General features: G+C 39.5%; 1 protein-coding gene across 2 annotated transcripts in view; it reads left to right on the top strand.

Moving 5' to 3' along the window:
* The window catches only part of KIAA1328, a gene marked incomplete at its 5' end in the record, with an annotated part of 149,250 nt that overhangs the window by 92,951 nt on the left and 28,664 nt on the right, over window positions 1-27,635 (top strand). For both annotated transcript variants that reach the window (XM_084888834.1, XM_084888835.1), the window contains one exon: window positions 24,383-24,564. In XM_084888834.1, the coding sequence (XP_084744960.1) occupies window positions 24,383-24,564 (182 nt within the window). The remainder of the gene's footprint in view (window positions 1-24,382; window positions 24,565-27,635) is intronic.

The following is a 27,635-nucleotide window of genomic DNA, read 5'->3' as shown; positions in this document are numbered from 1 at the left end:
GTTAGGGGTGTTCAGGTCGGTAGGGGAGCAGTTGGGGCGATCAGGAAGGCAAGCAGAAGTGATTAGGGGTGATCAGACTGGCAGGCAGAGGTGTTTAGGGGTGATTAGGCAGGCAGGCAGGTGAGCAGTTAGGAGCCAGTGGTTCCGGATTGTGAGAGGCAGTCAGACATCCCCCAGGGGATCCCAGTTTGGAGAAGGTGCAGGCCTGGCTGAGGGACCCTCCCCTCCCCGTGCACAAATTTCATGTACTGGGCCTCTAGTGTAGAATAAAAGCTGAACTCCTTGGCTAGCATGGTGTTCTGCATGAACTCTGGCTTACCTCATCTCATACCACTCCCCTTCTAAACATTTAGTGACCCCCACTCCCATTGTAGTTAAAACTCTAATTTCTTACCACGGCCTTTATGTTCTCCTATCTTGACTCTGCACTTTCTTCCTTGCATCCTGTGATTCAACTTCATTTGGTCTTGGCTGACATTTCAGTTTCTAGTACATGCTGCACCATACCTAGAGCTGCCCTTAACACTTTAATCCTGTCCTTCCTTATGTTAACTTCTTTAGATAAAAGTTTAAACATCATCTCCTGAGCAGATACTTCTCCAATCACCCCATTGTTCCCTGTCTCAGTACTCTTAAGTACCATATACTACTACCCAATTGTAAGCTTTGTGAGTGCAAGGATTGTATCTTGTTACATATGATATGTTATAACATCTATATTATAAAGATGGTATCTTCAGTAGATAGTAGGTACCCATGAAATATTTGTTGAATGAATTTTTTAAATGTTAATTTCCTCATTATAGCATGAAGGGAGATTATCAACTAAGAAAGGTGACAGTAAGGGAAACATCTAGGAGGAGGATGGAGATACTTGGAATAGCCTCAAGGGAAGGTATAATAAGTTACCAAAAGATGATCAATAAAAAGTAATGTTTTCATAATGTATAAATTCCCTGGAATTGATAAGATAAACTACCTCAAATAGGCAACTCTTGGAAGAGTAATCCAAACAATCAGTATGTATATAAAATCTTATAAGTAATTCTGGAAAGATGAAAATTAAAAACAACAAAAACATAACATTTAAAAGTCTAGTAATATCACATGTTCATAAGGGTGTGGAGAAACAGGTACTTTGATATGCTGCTGGTAGGTGTGCAAGTTGCTAAAGCTACTTTGGTGGTCAATTTTGGAATATCATTTTACAGTTATTTTTAATTATCATTGATAATTGGCACACCAATTATCTTACATTCTATACTTTTTTCTTACATTCTATTCTGAGGTACCTTAATCCTCTACCCTTGTCACAAACACCGGTTTTTGAATGATGGCTAAAACATTGAAGCACAAGACTGCTCAGGGCTCTTCTAAACTATTATCTACAGGTGCTGAACTTTGCAGGTTGACAGCATTCAAATAGGAAAAGACAAACCCACTGCTCCTCCCTTGTATGTGGTGTCCTTTGAATTAGCTTCCACATGAAGAAGCTAATAATTTAGCTCTGGATAATTTTTAATCACATTTGTCGTCTTAGTATATATTGAATTTGTGAGATAAATATTTTCAAATATCAGTTCATAGATTTTTAGGATGTTAAATTCTTTAGCTGCATAGCATTTTTCCAGGTAGATGAGGCTCGGAGGTAGAGAGCATCATCTATAGAAATTAGAGAAATTTCCTGAAGAATATTGGTGCTACCAATGGTTAAATACAAGGAGTTGGACAATTTATACTAATAATAGGGGAATATGCAAATTGTCTGGTATGCCATCACAGTAACAGTAGGCTGCGTGGGGTGACCAGGCTGGCAGGGGGGTTAGTGAGGGACAACCAAATGACTGAACAGCAGGCTGCATGGGGCGACCAGGATGGCAGGAAGGGGCAGTTGGAGGCAACCAGGCCAGCAGGGGAGGGCAGTTGAGGGCAATTGGGCTGGCAGGGGAGGGCATTTGGGGATGATTGGGCAGGCAGGCAGAAGTAGTTAGGGGCAGTCAGGCAGGCAGGCAGGTGAGCGGTTAGGAGCCAGCAGTCCCAGATTGTGAGAGGGATGTCCAACTGCTGGTTTAGGCCTGATCCCGGTGGGCAGTCGGACATCCCTCAAAGGGTTCCAGATTGGAGAGGGTGCAGGCTGGGCTGAGGGACCACCCCTTTCCCCTGTGCACAAATTTTGTGCACTGGGCCTCTAATAAGTTGTAGAAACACACTTTTATCTGCTATACACAGATGAATTGAATAGTGGTAATCTTCACCCTTCATTATATGTACTTACACAAATCTTTGGGAAAGTACTTTTCTTCAGCAACGTTAGTGGAATTGGGGAGTTGGATGCTTCATTGCCACTTGAATCAATTTGCTTCAGTAACCTCATTCCTGGGTTTATTTGGAATAAGAGCAGTTTGATTTCTTTTTAGACAGTGACTGCCTAGCCTGTTCCAATCTGCAACATATGGGTTCTTGTCACAATATGGAGCAGAGGTGGCATCTTGGATAGTGAACATTGTTTCCCAGGAGATAGAGAAAGACAGTCATCTTGGAGGTATCAGCTGGTTAAAAGTATCACTTATTTTTTTTTTTTTTTGCAAGTCCCAATAAATATAGATTAGCCTGAAGCCTACACCTGCAGATTTAGTTGTCATGTTAAATCTAAATCTTTGATAGAATTCAATGCACCGTTTTTTGGATATTATGACCTAATTGATAAAATATATCCAGGTCTTAATTCTTTTTTCATTCTACAACTACATTAGATATTTCTATAAAAGGAATCTATAAATATACGGCTGTGTTTCATTTATACATCTCAGTAAGAGCTAACACAAAATGGATGGAAGCCAAAAGCATTTTACCAAAACATCACATTGATGTATAAGGCTTTTATATGTAAAAGAGTGGAGGGAGCAAGATTAAGACTAGTAATTATTAATTTGATTTATTTATTCTTGTTTTCAGACATCTCAAGAGTTCTCTCTGAAAGGACATCAAATTTTTAGATGCTATAAATGATTTTTATTTTTAATTAACAATAGCTTTTCGAACTATCTGAGTATAGTTTAAAATTTTATTTTTGGATTCAGGACAATTGGATACACACAGGACACACATAAAAACACAGAAGTTTGGAAAACAAGTGCGTTCTTTTATTTGTAGTTGTATGGAGGGATTCCTGGGTAGATAGGGTAACTGGAGGTTTGTTTGAAGATAAGATGAAAAGAAATAATGACTGTGTTTCTGAGCATATTTTTTTTTATCAATATTTTTTATCATCAAGTGTCTGAGGATGTGGTTGTGATCCTGATTGGCCCATGGTGGTTTGTTGTAGGTGGATGCCAGTCTCAGGAGAACTGGATATTACATATGAAACAGTGCTAATTTTTATAATCCCACAGAGAACATTTTATATTGAACTCAACTCATTTGCTTTTCATATTGCTCCTGTGGTGCAGAGGATTGATTTTTCGTGCTGCTTTTGCTATTTGGCATTTTCTTCTTTGGTAAACAGTGTATGCAAGCCTTAATCCTTTAACCTTGAATCTGAGCCCTGGGCTATTTGATGGAAAAAGAATTTTTCTTTGTTCTATGATGTGGCATGGTGAAGGATTGTATTAGTCAGGGTCAACCAGAGAAACAGAACCAGTAGGAGATATATATTAAGAGGCATATTGCAAGGAATCGGCTTAGGCTAGGCCCATGGTTGGCAAACAGCGGCTCTCGAGCCACTTGCAGCTCTTTGGCCCCCTGAGTGTGGCTTTTCCACAAAATACCACGGCCTGGGCGAGTCTATTTTGAAGAAGTGGTGTTAGAAGAAGTTTAAGTTTAAAATATTTGGCTCTCAAAAGAAATTTCAATCGTACTGTTGATATTTGGCTCTGTTGACTAATGAGTTTGCCAACTACTGATCTAGGTCACCCTGAAGTTCATGGCTGGCTGTAGGGAGAACAGGCAGAAAGCTCAGGGACAGGCTGAAGCTGCGTTTTCAGGGAAGCCTCAGCTCTGCTTTAAAGACTTTTCAAGAAATTGAATGAGGCCCATCCATATTTGCCTAAAGTTTGGGGGATTGTAATCACATCTGCAAAATAACTTCACCTAGATTCATGCTTGGTTATCTGGGGACTGTAGCCTAGCTAAGTTGGCATATCAAAAAGACCGTTGTCGCCCATCCCTTGTCAACTTAGCACCAAGTACATCTCTTCAAACCATACTTAATCTCCAAAATAAAGACAATAAAGGTCATACTAACATAATACGCCTTCTCCCACATACACCTGTAACATGCTAACCCATTCCCCACAAGAGAATGTGAAGTCCTGGGTGATGGTCACTCTTCTCATTGAGGTCCTATGATGTCAGTGCTGTGGTATAAAAGTAATTATTCCTAGTGCATCTTAAGTTAGGCGATAAAGGGATAACGGAGAAAAGAATAAAAAATATGTAATTAATATACATATACAAACATACCCATAACAGAGTAAAGGAGAAATATTCATAATTATTATAGTTCTCATCTCTGCAACTAGCCACATGGCTGTAGTTGGGAATTATAACTACTTTTTTCCACTTCCCACCTCGCTACACTTTGCTGTCGGCAAATACTTCACCTGTGCATGGTTCTTTGTGTAGAAGAAAGGAGGCGGGGTGGGGGGAGGGGAGCGCTCCTGTGCTGACAAGGAAAAGACATCTGGTGGCATTGCATGTCCAATCGATTTTAGAAACATTGAATTTGTACTGCCTTTTGGAAAAGTAAATTTCCTAGGACACAAAGTAATGATGTATGTCAGGAAATATGCACAAGAGTGGAATTCATACTCCTGGGAATGAATCATTATAAGACAATACAGTGCAGTGATCTCATAGCCCAGCCACTGCATGGAGATCGGGATAGAGTGTGAGCTCTGCCAATCACATTGGTTGTATGAACTTAGATAAATCATTTACCCTCGCTGAGCCTCAGTTTCCCTAGCTTTTCTCAAGAAAACTTCACTGGATGGTTGTCAGACTTAAGGGAGGAGCATCTCGCTTGCAGTTGTTATACTGGAGAGCATTTTGGTAAAGTCAGAGACAAAGGAAAGCTGGAAGTCTTACTCCACTCTTAAGAATCTTGACTGCCTGCTGCTAGCATTAAATTCCCTGAAAGGAGATGAAGGCAGCCAGTGGAGGTGTCATGTTCAGCCTAGTTCTGACAAATGAAAAATTAGTCATAATTAGATGTGTAACCAAAACTTGAGAAGAGAGAAGCATGAATTTCTGATCTAAGACTCAAAAAGATAAGAGTCAAAAGAGTCGGGAAGCTATCAAACATATAATTTCTGACCATGCAAACAAATCAGTTGGCAAATTAAGGGAGGATTCTTTCAATTGTGATTACAGAAATAAAAAGATACATCAAAGTGTATATATAAGAGAATTTCAAAGAACAGCAAGAATACTATCAAATATACTAAAGCCCAAAATAGGCTGAGGGTTTTAAAACATGCTGTGGATGACTGGAATAGCTTATCTGATTTTGTTTAAAGGCTTAAGGGCAAATCAAGGATAGGCTTATTATTTAGGACCTAAGATGTGCTAGCGCATGGGCAAGGAGAATGGAACACTCCTCAGTTATTTTCTTCTCAAGAAGAAGGATCTTTGGTCTAGAAAGAGTAGAACAACCATTTTTACAAGAAAACAAAAGCATAAAGTGAAGAGTTGATTTTAAATATGTATGGACACACATTCACATACATAGATATAGATATGCAAATTCAGTTCTTCTAGCTTGTTTATCTACATCTCAGTGTCAAAACAATTCCTATAGATAAGGCTGAAAGACCTTTACTGTTAGCCTTGAGGATTTGTAGTCAACTGTGGAGGTGCCAAGAGGCTAAATGTGGATTAATTTTTTTTAAAAAAAAATAGAAAGGTAATGGATTCTGCATATTATATGCCAATAAACTAGACATTAATTCTGGACTTGATTCTTAATTCTAAGATGATTTATGACCTGAGAAAGCAGATGAAACGTATGGTTACCCTGCTCTCCTACAGAATACCTCCAAGCTGACAAAGAAAAGATGTTTGGAAAACACAAACTTAAACCTTTCATCTTACCCATTTCAAATAGATTTGTGTCCTATTGCTCAAGTAAAAAACTGCATAAACCATCTTGATTTATACTCTTCCTTTTTTCACCCCTCCTTCTTTTATCCAGTTCATTAGTAAGTCCTATGGACCCTACTTTCAAAAATATTTGCTTTGTCATCTTCCCTCCCTCTCCATTGCTTCACTGTATCCAACCCACCATGTCCATTGGTATTATTGTGTGGCCTGCCAACTGGTATTCCTATTCCTACCTATAGCACCAGCAACCCATCCTTGACACAGTAGTCAGAGTGGTCATTTTAAAAGGTATGTCAGAATCCAAGTCCAGCCTCTGCTTCAAGCTCTCCAATGCCTTCCACTCATGTTTGACATACAAATCTAAACTCTATCAATTTACCATGCCCTCCATGCTGTGACCTAGCATTCGCTCCATCTCTGTCTTATCTGCTGTCATTCTGCTCACAATATTCCAGCCACGGTGGCCTTTTGGATCCTAGAAGATATACTTAGCTTATTTTCAGCCAACCCCTCTGTATTTTCAGTTTCCTCCGTCTGGAAGGGTCCGTCTCTAAGTTCTGACATGATTGGCTTATTACTCATTAAGGAAAAAGCAGTCAACTCTCACTTCTTGTTCTTCATATTGGCAGAGATTAAAGAGTGAGAACACCCGTGCTTGTCGGGCTGCAAGGAAAATAGCAAAATGCATATCTGATGAAATATGTAAGTAATTTGTAGAGCAAGCAGACTAGGGTTGAAAATGAAAACACAGAACTGAATGAAATTGAAAATACAACATATAAAAACCTGTGGGTTGCGGCTGAAATGGTGTTTAGGGGGAATCTTGTCGATAGGTATTAGTCCCTTCACAGAGCTATGGAAACTGAAGTCCATGTTAGAGGAGAAATAGTGGAAGAAACCAAGTACATTAACCTCAGCCTGTTGTATCACAATTTCTGTGAATGGGGCCTAGGGACCTGCATTTTCAGAAAGCTCCAAGGTGACATCTATTACTTGAGACCAACTAGAAAAGATTCTTTCTGTGCTCAGATTGTGCTTGTTGTGTGAGTTCATTTATGTCTTACATATCCTGCTATGATGTAACTGATGTTCAGTAAACTCTTTATTATGATACTATTGTCATTACCTTTAGCAAGTAATTTTTGCATATTTTTACTGTAGTATCATTATTGTCCTTGCTCCAGAGCACACATAAGTGCCAAAGATGGCTAAGTGGTGCCATCTGAAGCCAGTCTTTTGAACCATGGTTTCTGACTGCTTCATTCTGTCTGCAGAGTCTTTAAGCCATGTAATAAATAAATAAATAAATAAATAAACAAATAAATAAAAAGAAAAAGGAGCTTGTATCTGTAAATTAATGAGCTAATAGATATAATATGCTATCATGGTTTGCTTTTCATAACCAGGTAGTTATTATATACTCACACTTAGCATCTTCCTGCTCCTGCCTCTCACCTTTCTCCAAGCAACCCAGTGTGGCACCTCTCAGGGAGGTCTTTGATAAAACACACTTACCGCACAAAAGCCTTTTTGCAAAGCAGCACAACACAAGGAGACCGATTTTAAATTGCAGAATTTGAAAACTATGGCTCATTTGGTAACTATACAGCAATGCCAACAGCAACAAACATATGAGAAAAACATGCAAAGGACTGCCTTTGTCTAAATTATATATAACTATTAACTTTAAGTAGCATGATTGATTTCCTTCAAACTTGTCACAGTGGGGTAAGTAAGGCTTTTATTTTAGCCTTATGCTCTAGGGCTTTTCATCCTGTTGAAGGATTCTAGGTCAAATGGGTCCCCGGGCATAGCCCAAACTGTAGGAAATCCACAGTTCAATAGCTCACACCTGGAACCTGGCTGCTCTAATTATGGGTCCTTTTAAAGTGTTTTCTTTGAAACCCTCTTAATGCTATTTTTCTTTTACTCAGTTTTCTATTACATTCTCATTTACTTCAGTGGATGATGGTTCTATGAATGGGACCTATTGGCCAAAAAATGGATTTCAAAATTGCTATTCATATACCAAAAGCTGCCTGCTATGAAACAGGCTGTGAGCCAGTTCTGAGGCCCTGTAGTGGAGAGCGCTGTGTATATACTTATGGTCGTATGAGTGTGTGAAAACATAAAAGGTGCTGTAGCCTGCTGGTGCACCCAGTATTTTTAAAGAAGGTTTATTGATTCTGAGTCGCAGGATGGCAACTTAGTTGTGCCCTATATAGTAATCAAAGCCCTAGAGGGAGGTCCTCTGCGCGTTGGGCCAGGAGACAGGGAAGCCTGCTGAGTGGCCTCTTGCTAGTTTTACTCAGTAGTCAGAGCTCAAAACACTTGAGTAAATGCCAGGAAATGGGTTATTTTTGTGATGCTTGTTGATTGGGAGGGGTTAATGGGAGTCTCTTGAATGAGCAGAAGGGAAGGACAAATTGGAATTAGAACTCCTGATACATTTTCAAGGAGTTTATTTGAAGGTAAGTGGACTTTCCTTCAGTAAACAGGCAATAAGCATTCCCTTAATGTAAATGACACAGTCTGATCTCTGCAACTTTGGATGGTATTTTTAAAGTTTGTCACAAAACTTCTGTTGAAAATTAAGAAACAGGACTCCTTTATAAACATGGTATTGTCAAATAGTAAGAGCCAGAAGACTTATCCTCTTACTAAAGGTTAGGAGCTCCCTTTATTACATGAAGTGTCATAGTAACTTATATTTGCAGTAGCCAAAACAAGGAAGCCACTCTAATTAAATGTACTTTAATGGATGAATGGATAAACTGGTAAATCAAAACAATAGGATGCAACACAGAAATAAGAAGGCACAAGCTATTGCAGATGCAGTAATTTAGATGACTTTCAAAGACATTATGCTGAGTGAAATCTGTCATGATGTCATATATTATATTTCCTGGAAAATTTCACTGTACATTCATGAGATAATGAGAGTGAAAACACAATAAATCCTACCTAATAAAAGAGTAATATGCAAATTAACCATCATTCCACTCAAGCCACGCCCACCAGCCAATCAGAGTGTGTATGCAAATTAACCCCAACCAAGATGGCTACAGCCACAGAGAGCAGTTGAGAGGCTTGGGTTTTCCAGGCAACGGAAACCAAGCTTTCCATGCACCCTGACCAGCCTAGGCCTCCACTCAAGGATACAAAGTTTCAATTATAGAAGATACATAAAACCAAATAGAAATGGTGGCAGCCACAGAGTAAGGGGGGGGCTTGGCTCTGCTCCAGGCTACGAAGTTTCAATTGTAGAAGGTAAATAAACTCCAGATACCAGGGCCTCTGCTTGGGTCGCCAGGGGGTAAACCACCACAGGCCCCTCGCCCAGGCCATCCCACGCCCCAAGGGAACCCCCACCCTGATCCAGGACACCCTTCAGGGCAAACTAGCTGGCCCCCACCCATGCACCAGGCCTCTATCCTATATAATTCTATCTAATAAAAAAGTAATATGCAGATTGATCATCACTCCAACACACAATATGGCTGTCCTCATGTGGTCAAAGATCCTGCCTCCATGTGGACACAAAATGGCCATTAGGGGAAGGCAGTTGGGAGGGACCAGGTCTGCAAGGGAGGGCAGTTGGAGGCGATCAACCCTGTAGGGGAGGGCAGTTAGGGGTGACCAGGCCGGCAGAGGAGAAAAGTTGGGGGCAAACAGCTGGCAGGGGAGCAGTTAGACATCAATCAAGCTGGCAGGGGAGTGGTTAGGGGGTGATCAGGCTGGCAGGCAGAAGCGTTAGGGGCAATCAGGAAGGCAGGCAGGCAAGCAGTTGGGAGCCAGCAGTCCTGGATTGTGAGAGGGATTTCCATTTAGACCAAGTGGGATCGGGTCTAAACGGGCAGTTTAACATCCCTCGAGGGGTCCCAGATTGGAGAGGGTGCAGGCTGGGCTGAGGGACACCAGGCCTCTAGTCTTAGTATAATCATAAAAATACTAGAAGCTTGGTGCACGAAATATGTGAACGGGGGCGGGGGTCCCCTCAGCCCAGCCTGCATGTACCCTTTCCAATCCGGGACCCCTCAAGGATGTCTTACTGTCAGTTTAGGCCCAATCCCAGGGATAGGGCCTAAACCAGCAGGTGGACATCCCTCTCACAATCCTGGACTGCTGGCTCCTGTTCACTCACCTGCCTGCCTGTCTGCTCACCCCTAACTGGACCCCCCTACCCCTGCCAGCTTGATTGCTCCTCACTGCCTCTGCATGCCAACCGGGTCGCCCACACTGCCCCCCTCCTGTCTTCCTGTGCCATGGAAACAAGGAACCAAGCAAGTGCATTTGCATAGCTTATGCTAGTAAGTTACTTTTATCATTCTTTTTTTCTGACTTTCCTTGCATTGTTTCCTTTATGACCCTCCATTCTCTCCTCCCAAGCTTCCTGTTACATGGGTTAGCTCCCAATAGCACTTCGGTTATGCTGCTGTCATAACCAACCTACCACATTGTGTATTCATTATTGGGCTGTCTCTTCCTGATTATCTGTAAATATTCAAAGATAGTCATTTATTTCTTTGTGTACTCCCATGCCCAAACATAGAACTGACATAGAGAAGGTTATTGGAAAATTCATTGGGTATTTAGAAACAAAATTTGTACTGATGATATTGAAGTGGGAAATAGGAAGATCTGATAGTATGTGGACTACATCACTTTTGAAATTTTATCCTTTAAACTTCTTGGTCTTAAAATATTTTGTTCTGATTTACAGGTTCATCTCTGGGGAATATGAAGATTTAGTTGGGATATTTAAGAAAATTATTTGTAAGAGTTCTGAGCAGTAGGGTCATGTGCCATCTTGCTGCACATTCATTGATAGCCAAGTGTGCACAGGATTGGTGACAAGATACTCTCCCAACACAAGACACCGTGGATTCTTTCTTTCAAAGTAGCAGGTAGAATTTAAATCCTAGCTTATTGGACCTCCTTTCGCTACTTGAATCACTTAGCACATCCATGGATCCATAATAATCCATTTCCAGACCAAGCAGACCAATTTTGCTAGATTGATTCATTGAGATGAACAGCTAAAACAAGTTAAAATCCATCACCACATCCCATGCATCTTTCAAAATGAATCTAGTTTGTGTTAATGGACATTTGTTTTTATTGTCTCAAAGATTGAACTTTTCCTCCAGTAAACCAAAATAATATATATATGGTGTTCTAGCCTGAACAGTACATAAAAATTAGTAAATAAGGCCCTATTAAAAATACTTATAATGTAACAAGAGTCCCAATAGCATTTCTAATGTCCATTAATGCTTATTCTGAGGATCAGAGCTCATTTTACTGAGCCATTTAGTCAAATTGTGTGATTATTTAGAAAGTTAATTCATGCATACTAAAATCTAGCTTAAGTAATGCAGAGGGTAGGAGGTAAAACTCTATGGAGATGATAGTCCTTTTTGTTATTTAATGATCAGCCATAATTAACTTGCAAATTTGAAATAATTAGAACAAATTAAAGGTATTTAACTTTGCCTCCCTAAAGAAAAATTCAAATTGCACCAAATGCAGCTTTAAATTATTCAAATCTCAGAGGTCTAGGCTAGATTTTTTTTATAATGCCTTTTCTATGATGAGAATACCAATCTGCTTTTTGTCAGAAGGCATCCTATCAAGTAAGTGTTCTTTGTGTTTAATAAATGACAGCTATTCTTCTTTGTAAAAGTACCCCAGTCTCCCAAGACTACATCAGCATTTCCGTGGCATTTTAATTCAATAAAACAAAAGGTTAATGTTTTTCTACTTTTTAAAGAATGCAAATACAAGTGGTATTCAATTGGTCCTGAATGACATTTAAATTTTGCCATTCAAGCTCAGACAGACAGACTATCATGATATGAGATTTGGGCAAAATAGAAAGAAAAATTCAAGAATTTTGGATTATTAGTATTTTTTGGAACTTGAAGAACTGAAAGTGTTTTCCTTTCTCCATCCTACATCGGGTTTACTCAAAGATTCCCATCTAGTATTTTATAAGTTTTATCCAATAAAATATGGAGATATCACTCAATAAAATCTTAGCAACTTGAGAGTGACTTATACAGAGTGGCAGTCCTAAATGTCATGAGTTTAAAACTCTTTTCTTCTGCTGTCTTGATTTTAATCATTTTATCAGTACTTTAACAGCTCAAACAGATGCTGAATAGAATAACAGAACTATTCCTAATAATTTCATCATATCAACTAGTTATGTTCCCCATATTAGTCATAGCTCTTCAGTGAATTTTGTACACATTTTATCTGGACTGTATGAAGTGATAAAAAATACTGACTATTAGGTTTTAACTTTATGTTGCCTCACACAGTGAAGGAATGGTTATAAAATATGTGGTCAGTAAATGTTTCTTGAATTTAATATTTGGTGCTGTGTAGTTTTGGAAATAACATACAGGGTGTTTAAAAAAAAAACCACAAGATTTTAATTGAGCTGATAGCTCAATTGATGCTTCTTTCTTTTCAGATTTAACCCATTGGAATTATTATAGTAGTTATTCAAAGTATAGGACACCCTGTAGTTATTAATTTTAATACATCTCAGTATATGTTAAATTTTTTTGATAAAAATTTTTGTACTTTAAAAAATATATATATATTTTATTGATTTTTTTACAGAGAGGAAGGGAGAGGGTTAGAGAGTTAGAAACATTGATGAGAATCATCAATCAGCTGCTTCTTGCACACCCCCTAGTGGGGATGTGCCCGCAACCACTGTACATGCCCTTGACCTGTATCAAACCTGAGACCTTTCAGTCCACAGGCTGATGCTCTATCCACTGAGCAAAACCAGTTTCGGCTTTGTACTGTTTTAATCAACATTATTTTTCAATAAAGTTTATTGAAACGTACATTTAATAAAATGCACACATCAAATTTGATGTGTTTTAACAAATGAATATATCTGTGTAACTGATACCCCAATTAGTATCAAATGTCATCACCCCAGAATGTCACTTAGCAGGAAGCCCACCTAACCACCGCACCCACTTCCTGCAAACCTCTGGCCCAGGCAAACCACTGGTCTGATTTCTCTCACAAAAGATAGTTTTGCACATTCTAAATCTTCAAATAAATGTGATAGTATATACGTGTATCTGGCATCCTTTACTCACTATACTATATGTTTTAGAGATTTACCGTGCTGCTTCATGTTTCATTAGTCAATTACTTTTTTATTTTTGAGTAATAAATAATTCTTGAGTAATAAATAGTTCATTATATACCACAAGTTGTTTGTCAGTTCATTTGTTGATGAACATTTAGAATGTTTCTACATTTGGGAAGGAAAAAAAAAAACAAAACAAAACTGAGCTGCTCTAAACATCCAAGTTCATGTTTTGGATATAAAACCTTCATCAGATATATGAATTGTGAGTATTTTCTCTCAGTGTGCTGCTTGCCATTCTATTTCCTTAGTGGTGTTTTTGAAAAACAGGACTTTTTATTGATGAAGGCTAAAAAGATATTCTCCTATGATTTTTATAGGACTTGTAGACTTTTAACTTTTACATTTAAGTCTATGATTCATTTCAAATACATTTTTATAGTGTGAGTTAGGGCTCAAGGTCTCTTCTTTTACTATCCAGATATACAGTTATTCTAACACCAATTGTTGAAAAAACTACTTTTTCTTTATTGAATTGCCTGATGTCTTTTCAAAAGGCACATACACACACTTACACATTTATGGATTTCTGTTCCATTGATCTATATTTCCATTGTTATATCAGTGTCACTGTAGTAAATATTGAAGTCAGATTGTATAAGTCGTCCAACTTAATAAAAACTGTTTTAGGTATTCTAGGATTCAGTTTTACATTTTAGATTAAGTTTTTTAGTTTATTTTAAGAAAGCAAATTTATTATTAGATCAATTTTGGAAGAATTATTTTAAAAATATTGTTTCCTAGTTCATGAACATGGTATATCTCTACATGTATTTAGATCTTTTGAAATTGAACACAAAATACCTTGTAGTTTTTCATGCAATAGTCCTGCACATTTTTTGTTGAATTTGTTGGTAACATTTAGAAAACATATTTTTAATGTTTTTAAATTTTTCATTTATTGATTTGAGAGAGAAACATCAATTTGTTGTTCCACTTATTTATGCATTCATTTAGTTGATTCCTTTTTAAAAATATATTTTTATTGATTTCAGAGAGGAAGGGAAAGGGAGAAAGAGATAGAAATATAAAGGATGAGAGAAAAATCACTGATCTGCTGCCTCCTGCATGCTCACAACCTGGGCATGTGCCCTTGCCCAGAATTGAACACAGGACCCTTCAGTACATAGGCCAATGCTCTATCCACTGAGCCAAAGCGGCTAGGGCCATTGGTCGATTCTTGGTATCCTGAGCAGGGATTAAACCTGCAACCTAGGCATATTGGGACAATGCTCTAACCAACTGAGCTACCTGGCCAGAGCCAGATTTATTTATTTTTTTAATATTTAGCCTATGTACTACAATCTTGTTGAATGCACATATTCTAGCAGGATTCTGGTAGATGCTTTAGGATTTTTCAAGTTCATAGTTATGTTGTCTGTGAATAACAACTGCTTTATTTTTGTCTTTCTAAGTTTCTTATTCTTGATGTATTCCATTAGATAGAACTTCCATTACAGTAATGAATAGAAGTAAATATTGACCATTAAGACAACTTTGCTCTGTTCTCAATGAAAAGGCAGTTAATAATTCACCAATAAATATAATATTAAATGTAGGTTTTTGTTAGATGCCCTTTATCAAATTGAAGTAAGTTCCCTTTTATTTCTAGTTTGTTGAGAGTTTTTGTCAGAATTTTGTCAGATACTTTATCTGCATTTATTGATGTAATTATATGGTTTTCCCCTTTATTCTTTTAATGTGAAGATTTACATGGATATATTTTTTAATGTGTAGCCACCATTACATTTTGGAAAAATACTCATTTGGCCATGAAGCAGTACCATTTTATGTATTACTGGATTTGATTTGCTAATATTTTCTTAAAACTCCATGTGTCTGTGTTCACGAGGGATACTAGTTTGTAATAACTTAAGGTTTTGGTATCATAGTAATATAAAATGTGTTGAAGTGTTCCTTTCTGTTTACTGAAAGCTTGTGTAAGATTAATAAAAATTCTTATTTAAGTATCACAAAATGTACTGGTGAAGCCACCTGATCATTTCTCTTTGTGGAAAGATTTTGATTATGAATTCAATTTTTCTAGTAGATATAAGGATATTTACATTTTCTGGTTCTTCTTGAGCCAGTTTAAAGAAGTTATATTTTTAAATAAGTATGAGCTTTCCTCCAGCACCTAAATAAGAAATAATATAAACCTCACCCAGACTTTCTCAGCGGCTAGAGAAGGATTTCTCAGCCTTGGAATTAGTGATGTTTTGGACCAGGTCATTCTTTTTTGAGGGAGCTGTTCCATGCATTGTTGGATGTAGCTTATAAGAAGACATGCATTCCTGTATTCTACCCATAAAGGCTAATAGAACCAACCAATTATGATAACAACCTCTCCAGAGCCTGACTAGTGTGGCTCAGTGATTGAGCATCGACCTATAAACTGGGAACTGGGAGGTCAAGATTTGATTCCCAGTCAGGGCACAAACACAGGTGGCAGGCATACAGGAGCCAGCCTATCAATGATTCTCTGTCATCATTGATGTTTCTATCTTTCTCTAGCTCTCCCTCTCTGAAATCAATAAAAGTATATTTAAACTAAAGGCCTGGTGCATGAAAATTCATGCACTGGAAATGGAGGAGCTCACTCAGCCTGGCCTGCCCCCTCTCACAGTCCAGAAGCCCTCAGGGGCAGGAGGCAACCCAGCGACCAGGGGAAGGTGACACACCCATCACACCTCTGCTGCTGCCACTGCCAGGAGCATAAGCCTCTGCCGGCCCTGGTTACCTGAGCCTCGAGCAGCCACCATCCGAGGCTTTTCTGTACGTCGGGCTGGCCCTGGAGGGCTGGGGGGCTGAGGGGACTAGGAGACTCCAGAGATATGCTAGGCCTGGGCAGATGGCAGGGCTGAGGGGACTGGGCGCTGTCATTGCGGTGCTGCCATTGTGGGTGCTGCCTTCTTTGAGGGCGTGACAGTCAATTAGCATATTCCCTCCTTATTGGCTGTGGGTGCTGCCATCTTTCGATGGTGTGAGGGTCAATTAGCATATTCCCTCTTTATTAGGATTAAAAAACTCTCCAGATGTTGCTAAATGCCCCCTGTGTAGCAAAAATCCTCTTCTACCCAACTTGAGAACCACTGGACTAGAGAAAAAAAGAACTTTTCCCAACTCCTTTTCTTTCTCACGAACACAAATGCAAAACAAAACATTTCCTAACAAAACATTATCAAATTAAATCCAGGAATATCTAAAAAGGATGATCCAGCTTGATTAAATAAAGTTTATCCCAGGAATACAAAATTGGCTTAATATTTGAAAGTCAATTTGCCATATTAACATAATAAAGAAGAAAAACATCATCTTAAACAGATGCAGAAAAAGCATTTAACCTAACTCTTCCAATCCTTATTATCCAATTTTTTTTTTTTAAATGATAACTAGAAATCTGACAGAGGGTATGAACAAGCTGCATCTCTTTAATGATGAAACTTGTAGGAACAACGTAAGGGTGTCTACTAGCACTACTTCTATTCAATCTGACTCTGGAAATACTAGGTAATATGATCATCCCTGAAAAATATGGTAGAGAAACAGGTAAAACTATCTTTACAAAACTAAATAACATGACTGGAATACAGAAACAACTACTAAAATTATTAAGCAAATTTAACACAGAATTCAACTTCAAGTTTGACATGTAAAAATCAATTTTAATTTTATGTACAGCAATTAGCTATCCTATAGCAATAGATATAAAACAGTAATTATTCTAAAAAGAAAGAATTTATAGTAGCATTAAAACTATCAAATTCCTATGAAATACTGCTGAGATAAATTTAAGAAAGCTTAAATAAATGGAAAGAAAGATATACCATGTTCTTGAATTGGAATACTCAGTAATAAGATACCATTTTTTTCCAAATTGAAGCTTTTATTCAGTGCTGTTTGAGTAAAAAATTCAGCATGCTGCTATAGAAATTGGCAAACATTCTGAAATTTATATGGAAATATGAAGGGACTAGAATAGCAAAAACAGTCTGCAATATATTTACTTATTTTTTTTTTTTTTTAATCCTTACCCAAGGATATTTTTCCATTGCTTTTTTTTTTTTTTTTTTTTTTTTTTTTTTAAGAAAGTGGAAGAGAGAGGGAAAGAGAGAAATATCGATGTGAGAGAAGCACATTGATTGGTTGCCTCCTGCAGGAGCCCAGACCAGGGAGGAGCCTGCAAGCAGGTACGTACCCTTGACGAGAATCGAACCCAGTACCTTTTGGTCCGCAGATAACACTATCCTTTGAGCCAGACCAGCTAAGGCAAAGACAGTCTGCAATTTAGAAGGATAATTTGAAAGATTTATGCTGCCCAATTTTAGGTATGTAAATTAAAGTTAGGTAATCAAAACAGGTTGGTATTCACCTTAGGACAGATAAATAGGTCAGTGGGACAGAATGAAGTTCAGAAATAGACCCACATGCTCATATGTTCAGTTGCTTTTGATAAAGGTGCCAAGCAGTTCTGTGGAAAAAAGAGTCTTCTTAACAAATAATGCTGCATATACTGGATATAGATCTGGGGGGAAATGAGCCTTGATCCCTGTCTCCCATCATACCTTAACACTATTGTGCCATGATGCCCTAACAGAGGCGGGCATCACGGCACAATAGCAGGCCTGTGCTGGGTGGGGAGGACTTTCCTACTGGGCACTGCACAGGGGTTGGATATCAGAGCTTGATTCCTGGCATTGACTTGCAGTCTGCTGCCCTCCCAAAAAAAAAAATCCTAACCTTGGAGCAAGCTCTCAGGCCACTTTCTCTGCTTCCACATGTGTGTACCTTCACCCTGATGCAAATTTATAATTTCTAATGAGTAGGCTTCAACACTGTAGGGAAATCTGTTCCTTGTTCTTGACCATTTTTATCGTGAATTCCCTCAATACATACTCCAGCACCCATTTCCCCCCCCCCCGCCCCCCCACTGCAGGAATGAATTTACCTTTGCCTTCACCAAGAAATTTGAAAGTGAAGCATATACTTCTTCAACCTTGTCTCTCTCAACCCCACCACCCTAAAGTCAGCCAGCCAGCTAGAAAAAGCTAGTTATTGATCCAACTGCTTTCTTGAAATATCTTCCCAAATGTTTCATAGGCACCTCAAGCTACATTTAATTTCTCCCACCCTTCCCAAATCTTCTCTGTATTGCTTATCCACCCAAAATTCTGCCAATCATCCTCAACTCCTTTTTCTCCCTCACTTTTGACATTCAGAGCTCATCATGTTCTGCCAATTTTGAATCCTAAATATGTTTTAAAAGCTCTCCTTTCCATTCCTACCACTGCTTCTCTTCCAGACCCTCATCATCTCCTCTGAGCTGTGCCAGCACCTCTGACTCATAGCTTCTTGCAGTCTGTTCTCGAAATGGTGCCAGAGTAATTTTTCATAAATTTGAGGTGGATCGTGTCATTTTCCCCCTTACAGACAGTCCTTTAATGATTCTGCCTTGCCTATAAGGTAGAGTTCAAGCCCCTTGACATGGAAGACCAAACCTTTAAAAAATAAAATTAAAAAATTAAAAAAAAAAAAAAATATATATATATATATATATGTATGTATGTGTGTGTATATATATATATATATATATATATATATATATATATATATATATATATTGATTTTTTACAGAGAGGAAGGGTAGTTAGAAACATGGATCAGCTGCCTCCTGCACACCTCCCACAGGGGATGTGCTCCCAACCAAGGTTCGTGCCCTTGACCAGAATCGAACCTGGGACCCTTCAGTCCGCAGGCTAAAGCTCTATCCACTGAACCAAACCGGTTTCGGCAAGACCAAACCTTTGAAGATCTGACCTTCCCATATCTGTCCTGTTTCACCTTCCTCTCTCCACACATATTCCACACTTGATGTTATAACAATACCAAACTATTTAACTTGACCAAAATATACGATCAAGCTTTACTATTTGGTGTATTTGCTAATACTGTTTTTTTTTTTTGCCTTCTACCCTTCATCCTCATCTTCTGCTTAACCACTAAGATTTGGTGTAAGTGCTTCAGGAATTTCCCTTCTGTTATGTACATAGCTTTAGGTACCCTGCTCTGTGTTCCCAAAACAACTTGTGTATTCCTGAATTTCAGCTTTTATCTTAGCAGATTTTAAAGGATTTGTTTCCACCTCTGTCTCCAACTTTAAAATCACGTTGAAAATATGAGCCAGAGGGTCTTTGTATGCCTATATTTGTATGCCCAGTATCCAGCGTGTATCAAGTACTCAGTAAATATCTGTTTTCATGTTTGCCCACCACAGTCCCACGGCATATTATGTTGTCATACAGTGTGTCGTCAGTAAATAGCTGATGAATATATAAGTGAATGATTGATCTGGTAATTTATTGAACTGGAATAAGGAAACCAGAAATTGAGACAACTGGAGTTTTTCATCTGAGTGACAAGGAGAAGAGGGCTTTCATTCAATGAGAATGGAAACAGATGGAGGAACTAGTTTCAAGATAAAGATTATGCATTGCTTTGACATGAATTGGTTGGGAAGTATGACAAGACTCCTTTCACAGCTTTTCAGGAGGCACTTGATAAGGTAGCAATTGTGGACAGCACTATAGGCTGGGCAAATCTATTTATAAATCATAATTTACAATACAATGGTGTGGCATGGATCCCTGTGAAAGTGCAAAAGAGAAGGACAAGGACAGAATCTTCAGGAATGTCTGCATTTCGGGAGAAGAAGTAAAAGAGTTCCCAGTAAAAGAATCTGAGTAGAAGCCTCTTTAAACTATTGCAACAATCAAGATAATATATTATGAAATCTAAGGGGAAAATGTTTTAAGAAAGGAGTCAATTGTTGGTTTAGTAACAAGCAAGACTGTTGAAAATGAAAAGGTCATTAGATTTGTCCTTTAAAAAATAGTTTTACTAGGTATGTTTGCTAAAATTACTGTTTCTAGAAGTTTGGCAGAGAGGAGAAAGAGAGGAAGTGGTAATATAAAGGAGATAGTGAAAGTTTTTATTTTTTAATTATAAAAGTACATGCCTATTAGAAGAAATAAGAATACTCAAAAGAATATAAATTAAATTATAGAAGTATTTTTCTTAGCCATTCAATTTCTACTTCTCTGATTTGGTATTTATATGTTCAGAACTTTAAAAATACTTGTGTGTATTCTTTTATTGCAAATTGCTTTTTAAAAAAAACTTAATAGTATATCATAAAGTTTTTCCACAATAGTATGGAGAACTATGTGCCTCATTTCTTTTAATGGCCTAATAGTACTCCTTATGGTGGATGTATCATAGTTTATTTTCTTATTCTCCTATTGAATGATCTTTGCCTTCAGTTTTTCACTGTTGTAAATAACTAGAAGGCCAGTGTATGAAATTCATGCACAGGTAGGGTCCCTAGGCCTGGCAGGTGATCGGAGCTGATTGGGGGCCTCCCTTTGTTCCGCACCACCCCCTAGTGGGTCAGCACATAGTGAGGGATCAAACTCCCGGTCTCCTGGTTGAAGTCCCAAGGGGACACTTTGCATATTAGCCTTTTATTTAGAGAGATTCTGCTGTGACCATCCTTTATGGGATAACTTCTTAAAAGCAGAATTAGCTGGAAGGTGTTTAGGGTCTCCAAAGGAGGAATGCACAAGGCAGGAAGTGGTAAAGAATTATAAACTTATTAGATCATCTGGAAACCAGATGGGCTGAGCCTCAAAATGGCAGCAGCACCGAGAGATCGGGGAGTCAGAGTTTTTAAAGGACTCTAGCAGGCTTTTTCCTAGGGGAGTTTTCTGAGTGGGTCCGGATCTTGGGCATGGGGAAGTTACTAGTCTTAGCAAATAGTATGTGGTCTAAGGGAAATGGAATGTCATCACAAAATGATCAGTTTCTCAAGGGAGGGGATAGCAATTGCATTGTTCGATCAGACCTAATGGAGGGTAGATGCATCTTTACTTATTTTATCTGTGTTGACATATCACCCACAAAAGAGCAATACCAACGTGCAGTTCCTTCATCAGTTACTAAAATGCTGTCCTTCCACACCCTCACTGACATCAATATTATTATCCTTATTCACTTAAGAAGTTTTAGGTTTAAGTTTGGCTTTGATTTTTAATGGAAATTTTGATCTCGTTTATAATTCTGAGACAAAATCTGGTTGAGAGGAGGGAGGAGTTTATTAAGAAAAGGAGATGATTGACAGGCCGTAGTTACAGAGGGCATGGGTCAAAATGGTATCAAAAGTATGAATAAACCTGGCTGGAGTGGCTCAGTTGGTTGGGCGTCATCCTGTGCACCAAAAGCTTGACAGTTCGATTCCCATAGTGGGCAACCAATAGGTGTTTCCCTCTCACATCAGTGTTTTTCTCTCCCTCTCCCTTCCTCTCTCTCAAAAGAAAAAAAATCAATAAAAAATATATTTTAAATAGTATGAATATAAGGTATAGTTTTCTTCAGAGATATTAAGAGAGAAATAGTAAATGGGTAAAGATGGGAATAAATGCAAATGAAAGAACTACTTTTTTATACAGTCATTCTTATTTTAGGAAAATTAGAAACCAAGTTCCCTGTTACCAGGATGGGGTTTGGAATAAAGCTACAGAAGACCTTCTGTGTAAACTGGGGTAAAGAAGCAGAAAGCAATCAGTATTACAACTGATCAGAATTGGTGGTATTGGGAGCTCAGCTGAGCTGAGAATGAGTGGACTTGGGCGAAGCCAGTAGTAGTCTTGGTCACATTAACAAGCAGATATGTAGAGTTGGATTTGCCTGGGTTTGGGGCTTCTGGTGTAAGTTATTTATCTTACGTTCACAGTGAGTTAGTTTTAGTTTCCTGTTTTCCTGTCCCATGAGTAGAGGTTTTATGAACTAAGATACACATTCATTAGTGTTCCTCATGGGAAAGTGATTCCTAGATTCTGATAAAAAAAAAAATCTTTAAAGTATAAATATACAGGCAGCTCTCGGGTTATGTCAGTTTTTACGTACACCGTTTTGTAGTTATGTCGCCATCTCCCATTTACAGTATTTATTTTTTTTTAAAGTTCCATCATTTTGACTTATGTACATATGGGCTTTATGTTTTTTATTATTTATTTACCACAAGTAAATGTCAGGAATTGTTAACTTTTAATTTTTTTTTTTTTTTTACTGTTTCACTTCATTACTGCTATGTATATGCTCTATGTGAGTGACGTAGGTACTTATGTTGGTGGGTTCCAACTTACAGCGAAAATCGCATTATGTCATGCCTTAGGAATGGATCTCTAACGTAATCCAAGGACCTACTGTAATACATTGCATTATGTCAGCATAAAGCCATACTACACAAAGCCATTTGATTTCTTATTTTTTATTCATTAACCAGAGGCCCGGTGCACAAAATTTGTGCACTGCAGGAGCAGGGGAGAGAGTCCCTCAGCCTAGCCTGAACCCTCTCCAATCTGGACCCCTCAGGGGATGTACGACTACCTCTCACAATCTGATACTGCTCGCTCCTAGCCTCTTGATACTGCTCGCTCCTAGCCTCTTGCTTGCCTGCCTGGTCATCCCTAATTCCTCTGCCTGATGGCCCCTAACCACCTCTGCCTGCCTGATCACCCCTAACTGCTCCCCTGCTAGCCTGATCACGCCTAACCGCCTCTGCCTTGCCCCACACCCAAGACCCAGCATTTCCTCCTCCAGCCAGTCACAGGCACTCAGGACCTGGGCTTCCCTCCCTCTGGCCGGCCGCAGCTGTAGCCGCAGGGGACCACGGCGGGTGGCTTAACCCAGGCCACAGCCGCAGGTGCTGATACCTGGGACTGTGGAACAGGCAGCTTGTCACTCTCCTGGGCCACAGCCACAGGCACTGGTGCCCGGGACCATAGGGCAGGCAGCTTGTCCCTCTCCCAGGCTGCAGGTGTAGTTGCTGGCACATGGGGCATGTGGCTTGTCCCTCTCTTGAGCCTCAGCCCCAGCTGCTGGTGCCTGGGACCGAGGGGCAGGCAGCTCAACCCTCTCCCAGAGTGCAGCCTGGCTGGTCCCCATTCCTTTCTCCCTAGTGTTGAGCATCTGAGCCATTATGATGTGATTGTGTGATGACCATTTGCATATTAGCTCTTTATTATATAGGATTAAAATATAAACAAACATTACTGATCAATACAAATAGAATCCCAGTGACTCTGATGGGTTTATAAGGTTTGATTTCTGCCCCAGGGCAACTGGGGCTTAGTAATGGATCCAGTAACACTCTATCAGTCTTTATTGTCTAGATATTATCTCTGCTTCTGGGGAGTTTAAACATCTTAATTTTTAGAACTTTACTTTTTGAGTAAAAGTCTTCTTTTTTTTCACTTTTAATTTTTACTTTATGGGCATGGAGAAGAGAAACCAAAGTGTCATGAGTCTGTGGTGAACTTACATTAGAAGGAAAAGGCTGGCTGAATATTAAGGGATAAATATACATCATCAGAACATTACTCTCTAAAAAATAAAATGTTATGAGAGGAAATGTGCTAAGATGGGAACACAATTTAGTTTAGAGCAAAGCATATGCAGGTGTTTATTTTTATTAAAATTCCTCTTACTCCATATTTACGTTGTTGCTTTATAATGGAATTATGGGAGGACAGAGACCAAATCTTCCACATGCTCTATTGTACTGCCTTCTTCTATACACTGGGTACATAACAAATACTCTAACAATTGAAAATGGGAAACACAAATGCACTTTGAAGCAAATTGGTGATATTTTAATTCCTGGTGTTCATCTTCGGTGCTTGGAAGCACTTCCGTTACACAGATCCTGCTTAGCTTGCTTTTATTGTTACTTCTGCAGATACTCTGGCTCTTCGTCATACTCCGTGGCTTTATTAGCAGTTTCCTGGGTTTGAGTCTCAGTTCTCCAAATCCAAGTACAGGCTTTTGGAGGAGAAAAACAATTTCTTCTCCAACATTGTTGTGACAGGACACAAAATAGTCCTTCAAAAAATTCTTTAAATTATACCTCAGTTTAAAAAATTAAGAAAAAGAATGTCTTTACTGCCATGAATTTTATTTCAACTCATGCAGAATGTATACACCTTTGAGGAATCTGTACCCCTTCTGTGCTCTCTGCAGCTCACTCGTATCTATTCTTTTCAGTTTGTTGAAGTCAGCATGTGATGGTTGGCTGCTTGGAACATCATCATCCATCAAAAAGCAGCAAGAGTCCAGTAGCAGTGTAGAGACTAGAAGAGAGAAGAAGACAGTTGGGTTTCAGTCACCTATGGAGCAGGATGCCCTGTGGACGTGTCAAAAGACAGATACATATCAACCCCAAAGAGGTAAGCTTAGCATCTAAAGGAGCAAAATGAGAACCTGCTTCTTGGGAGTTTTAGAATCTGACTAGCCACGACCTTCACATGATTTCCTACAACCCTGAGCAGGTTAAATATGTCACAAGCTGACATGTGCCTGCAAGGCCATAGGTTTCCCATCCCGATCAGTGAATTACATCAGCATGTCTCTTAGAATACTCATATGAGAAACTATCCCATTTGTCCCTCTTTCTGCAAGCAGCCAACCGTAAGAATTATTCAGCAGTAAGTATGATCATAGACACAAAATAATGCTCAAAGTGAGTAAAGAGGACAAGAAACTGAACATAAATCTCTGCCGGGAAAGTAAACTCCAACAACTACAGTTAATCTTCAATTAACTGGAAATATGGGGAGGGTGGAGGAGAGGTCATGGATAAATTCTACATTGTGGCTGCAACAGAACCTCATAAGTCTTAAGCATATATTGCCTAGCAGTCTTAAGTACCAGTGATTCTTCTTATTTTATATGTCATGGATATTTTTTTAAATCAATTATAAACAACTGTGTGAAATGTTGAGTGAAGCAGTTAAATGTAATTGTGTTTCCCAGTTGTTTCTGGAGTGGCTCCGACTTCATCTCTCCTGGAATTATTATTTTCTTTTTTATTGGATTTATTGGGGTGACATTGTTTAATAAAACTATATAGGCTTCAGGTACACAATTCTCTAACACATCATCCATATATAGTATTGTGTGTGCACCACCCCAGTTCTCCTGGAGTTATGAAGGGAAGGATTTAGGAGCAGAGTGGGAGGAGTCTGGCATGTTGTACAGAAGAGCTCTACCGAAAACAAAGGGCCAAAAACACATTGGCACCCTCTGCTCACACCTCTTTCCACACACCTTTCTTTCCTGCTCACAGCCATTAACCCTGATTTCCGTCTGATTTCCTCTTTTCCATTGAACTTGCCCTGCCCCATATCCTATCTGATAAAGAGGGAATATGCAAATTGACCATCATGCAGTCACAAAGATGGCAGCACCCATAGCCACAAGATGGCAGTGCCCAGTCCCCTCAGCCCCGCCAGAGTCCCCCAGTTCATTCAGCCCCGCCAGGGGGTGGCAGGCATGCAGTGTGGCTGGACCTATTGTTCCTTGCACCTGCCGCCAGGGTCCCACAGTCCTTTAAGCCCAGCGAGGAGGGCAGCAGGCTCACAGTGTGGTGGGACCTGCCCTCAGCCACAGGGCCGGCCCGAGGCGCAGGCAAGCCTCAGATGCCGGAGGATCGGGTAACCAGGGCCGGCTAAGGCTTGCGTTGCCAGCAATGACAGCAGCAGAGGTGATGGGGGCATCGCCTGCTACCTTGATCGACAGGTCACCTCCCGCCCCTGAGGGCTCCTGGACTGTGAGAGGTGGCAGGCCAGGCTGAGGGACCACCCTCCAAGTGCATGAATTTCCATGCACCGGGCCGCTAGTCTGGTATAAGCGGCCACGTTTTCATCAGCTCTCTAGCCACTCTCAGCTGCTCCCTGAGAGCTGTGGGCATTTTATGGGGGCTGCAGGTATGGCTCCATTCTTTCCTTTCATCAGCCAGCATTGTCATGTTGTTTGTTTTTAATTGTGATTAATCTAGAAATTATTTAATCCTTTCCCAGATAATTGATGATAATTAGTCCAAACTTCAGAAGGAGTCTAGGCACAATCTGAAACAAAAGCAAAAGTTTATTTTGTTTGATATAGTGAAAAGTTCTGCAGACTTCCATCACCTTTGGCTAACTGAGAAACAAAAATGCAATTCAGGAGGCTCAGAGCCTGAGATGGAACCATCATCCCTCTCTGTGAGTGATCCTTCAGAAATGGGTGGCTCTTCCTAGGTTTTATTCTAAGTCATCACACTTTTGAGAGTGGAGATCCTGTCAGAATCGGTGTGGTGGTTGCACCGCAAGGCTTAACGCAGTCTTCTGTTAACTTGTCACCAAATTTGTGTTGTATGTCAGCACTAAAATAAAATGCCATAGTGAGAAAAATGAAGTGTAATAGCAAAGGGACAAATAACCTGTGTGATTGGTTAAGACCACAGCCACATTAGAAAGCTGCAGTGGAAAAGGCACTCTGAGATAGGTATCTGGCCAGCCCTTGCCACGATGGAGGTTAATCTCTCCCAGGCCTGGCCACAGAAGCCGAAGCCTAGAAAGGGCTTGTGTCCAAAAAAAATCAATTTCTAATTTGAAACAAAATCATTTTTGACTAACAGGGTTTCAGAACCCATTACTTTTTGCTGTACAGTCTGCTGACATTTCAGCACTTTCTGTTGTGCACAATGAATCCTAATAGTCATTTTATAATGTTGCTATACCAATCAATTTAACCAGGGGAAAGCTGTTACAATTCTGCAAAGTTTTCAGGAACAGCTTTCACTCATGGTACTATTTTTTTCATTAGGTGTTTTCCCCCCATTTTTTGGGAGTGGGGAGGTGGTGGTAAAGTGTTGCAGTGAAAAATTGAAACATTTTCATATTTTAAAGAGTTTTGTTTTAAGGCATTGTACTTGTAAGAATTAACTTTTTTTTTTTCTATTCATAAGAAAGGCTTTATCGTATTTTTCTCTTCTTTTATTTTAATACTAGAGGCCTGGTGCATGAAATTCGTGCACAGGTGGAATCCCTAGGCCTGGCGGGCAATCAGGGCCAATCAGGGCCTTCCGGCTGCCCGCCAGGGTCTTCCTTCGTTCTGTGCTGCCCCTGGTAGTCAGTGCACTTCAGAGCAAGCAATCGAACTCCTGGTCTCCTGGTCAAACTCCCAAGGGGACACTTTGCATATTGCCTTTTATATTTAGAGATGGAGCATTAGCAAAATTATGGTATACCTGGTCATTGAGGGAGGCCCCTGTGAGTCATTCTGCTCACCAGGCTTGTCTCAAACTTTTTCTGAGCAATCACTGATTCCCTTTCACAGGAGCCCACGGAGCTGAGGGATTTTTTTCAGTTATGTGAAAGGTCTGGCAGAGGCTGTGAGGCACTGAACACGCATGGTAAATGGATATGGTAGATCAGGGCTTGTCACTGCCAACTCCTACATCAGCCATCAAAAGCCC

The sequence above is a fragment of the Pipistrellus hanaki genome (assembly GCF_964339955.1).
Source record: "Pipistrellus hanaki genome assembly, chromosome: 6".
Lineage (NCBI taxonomy): Eukaryota > Metazoa > Chordata > Mammalia > Chiroptera > Vespertilionidae > Pipistrellus > Pipistrellus hanaki.
Note: the sequence above shows the minus strand (reverse complement) of the source record. Positions and strands in the feature narration are given on the sequence as shown.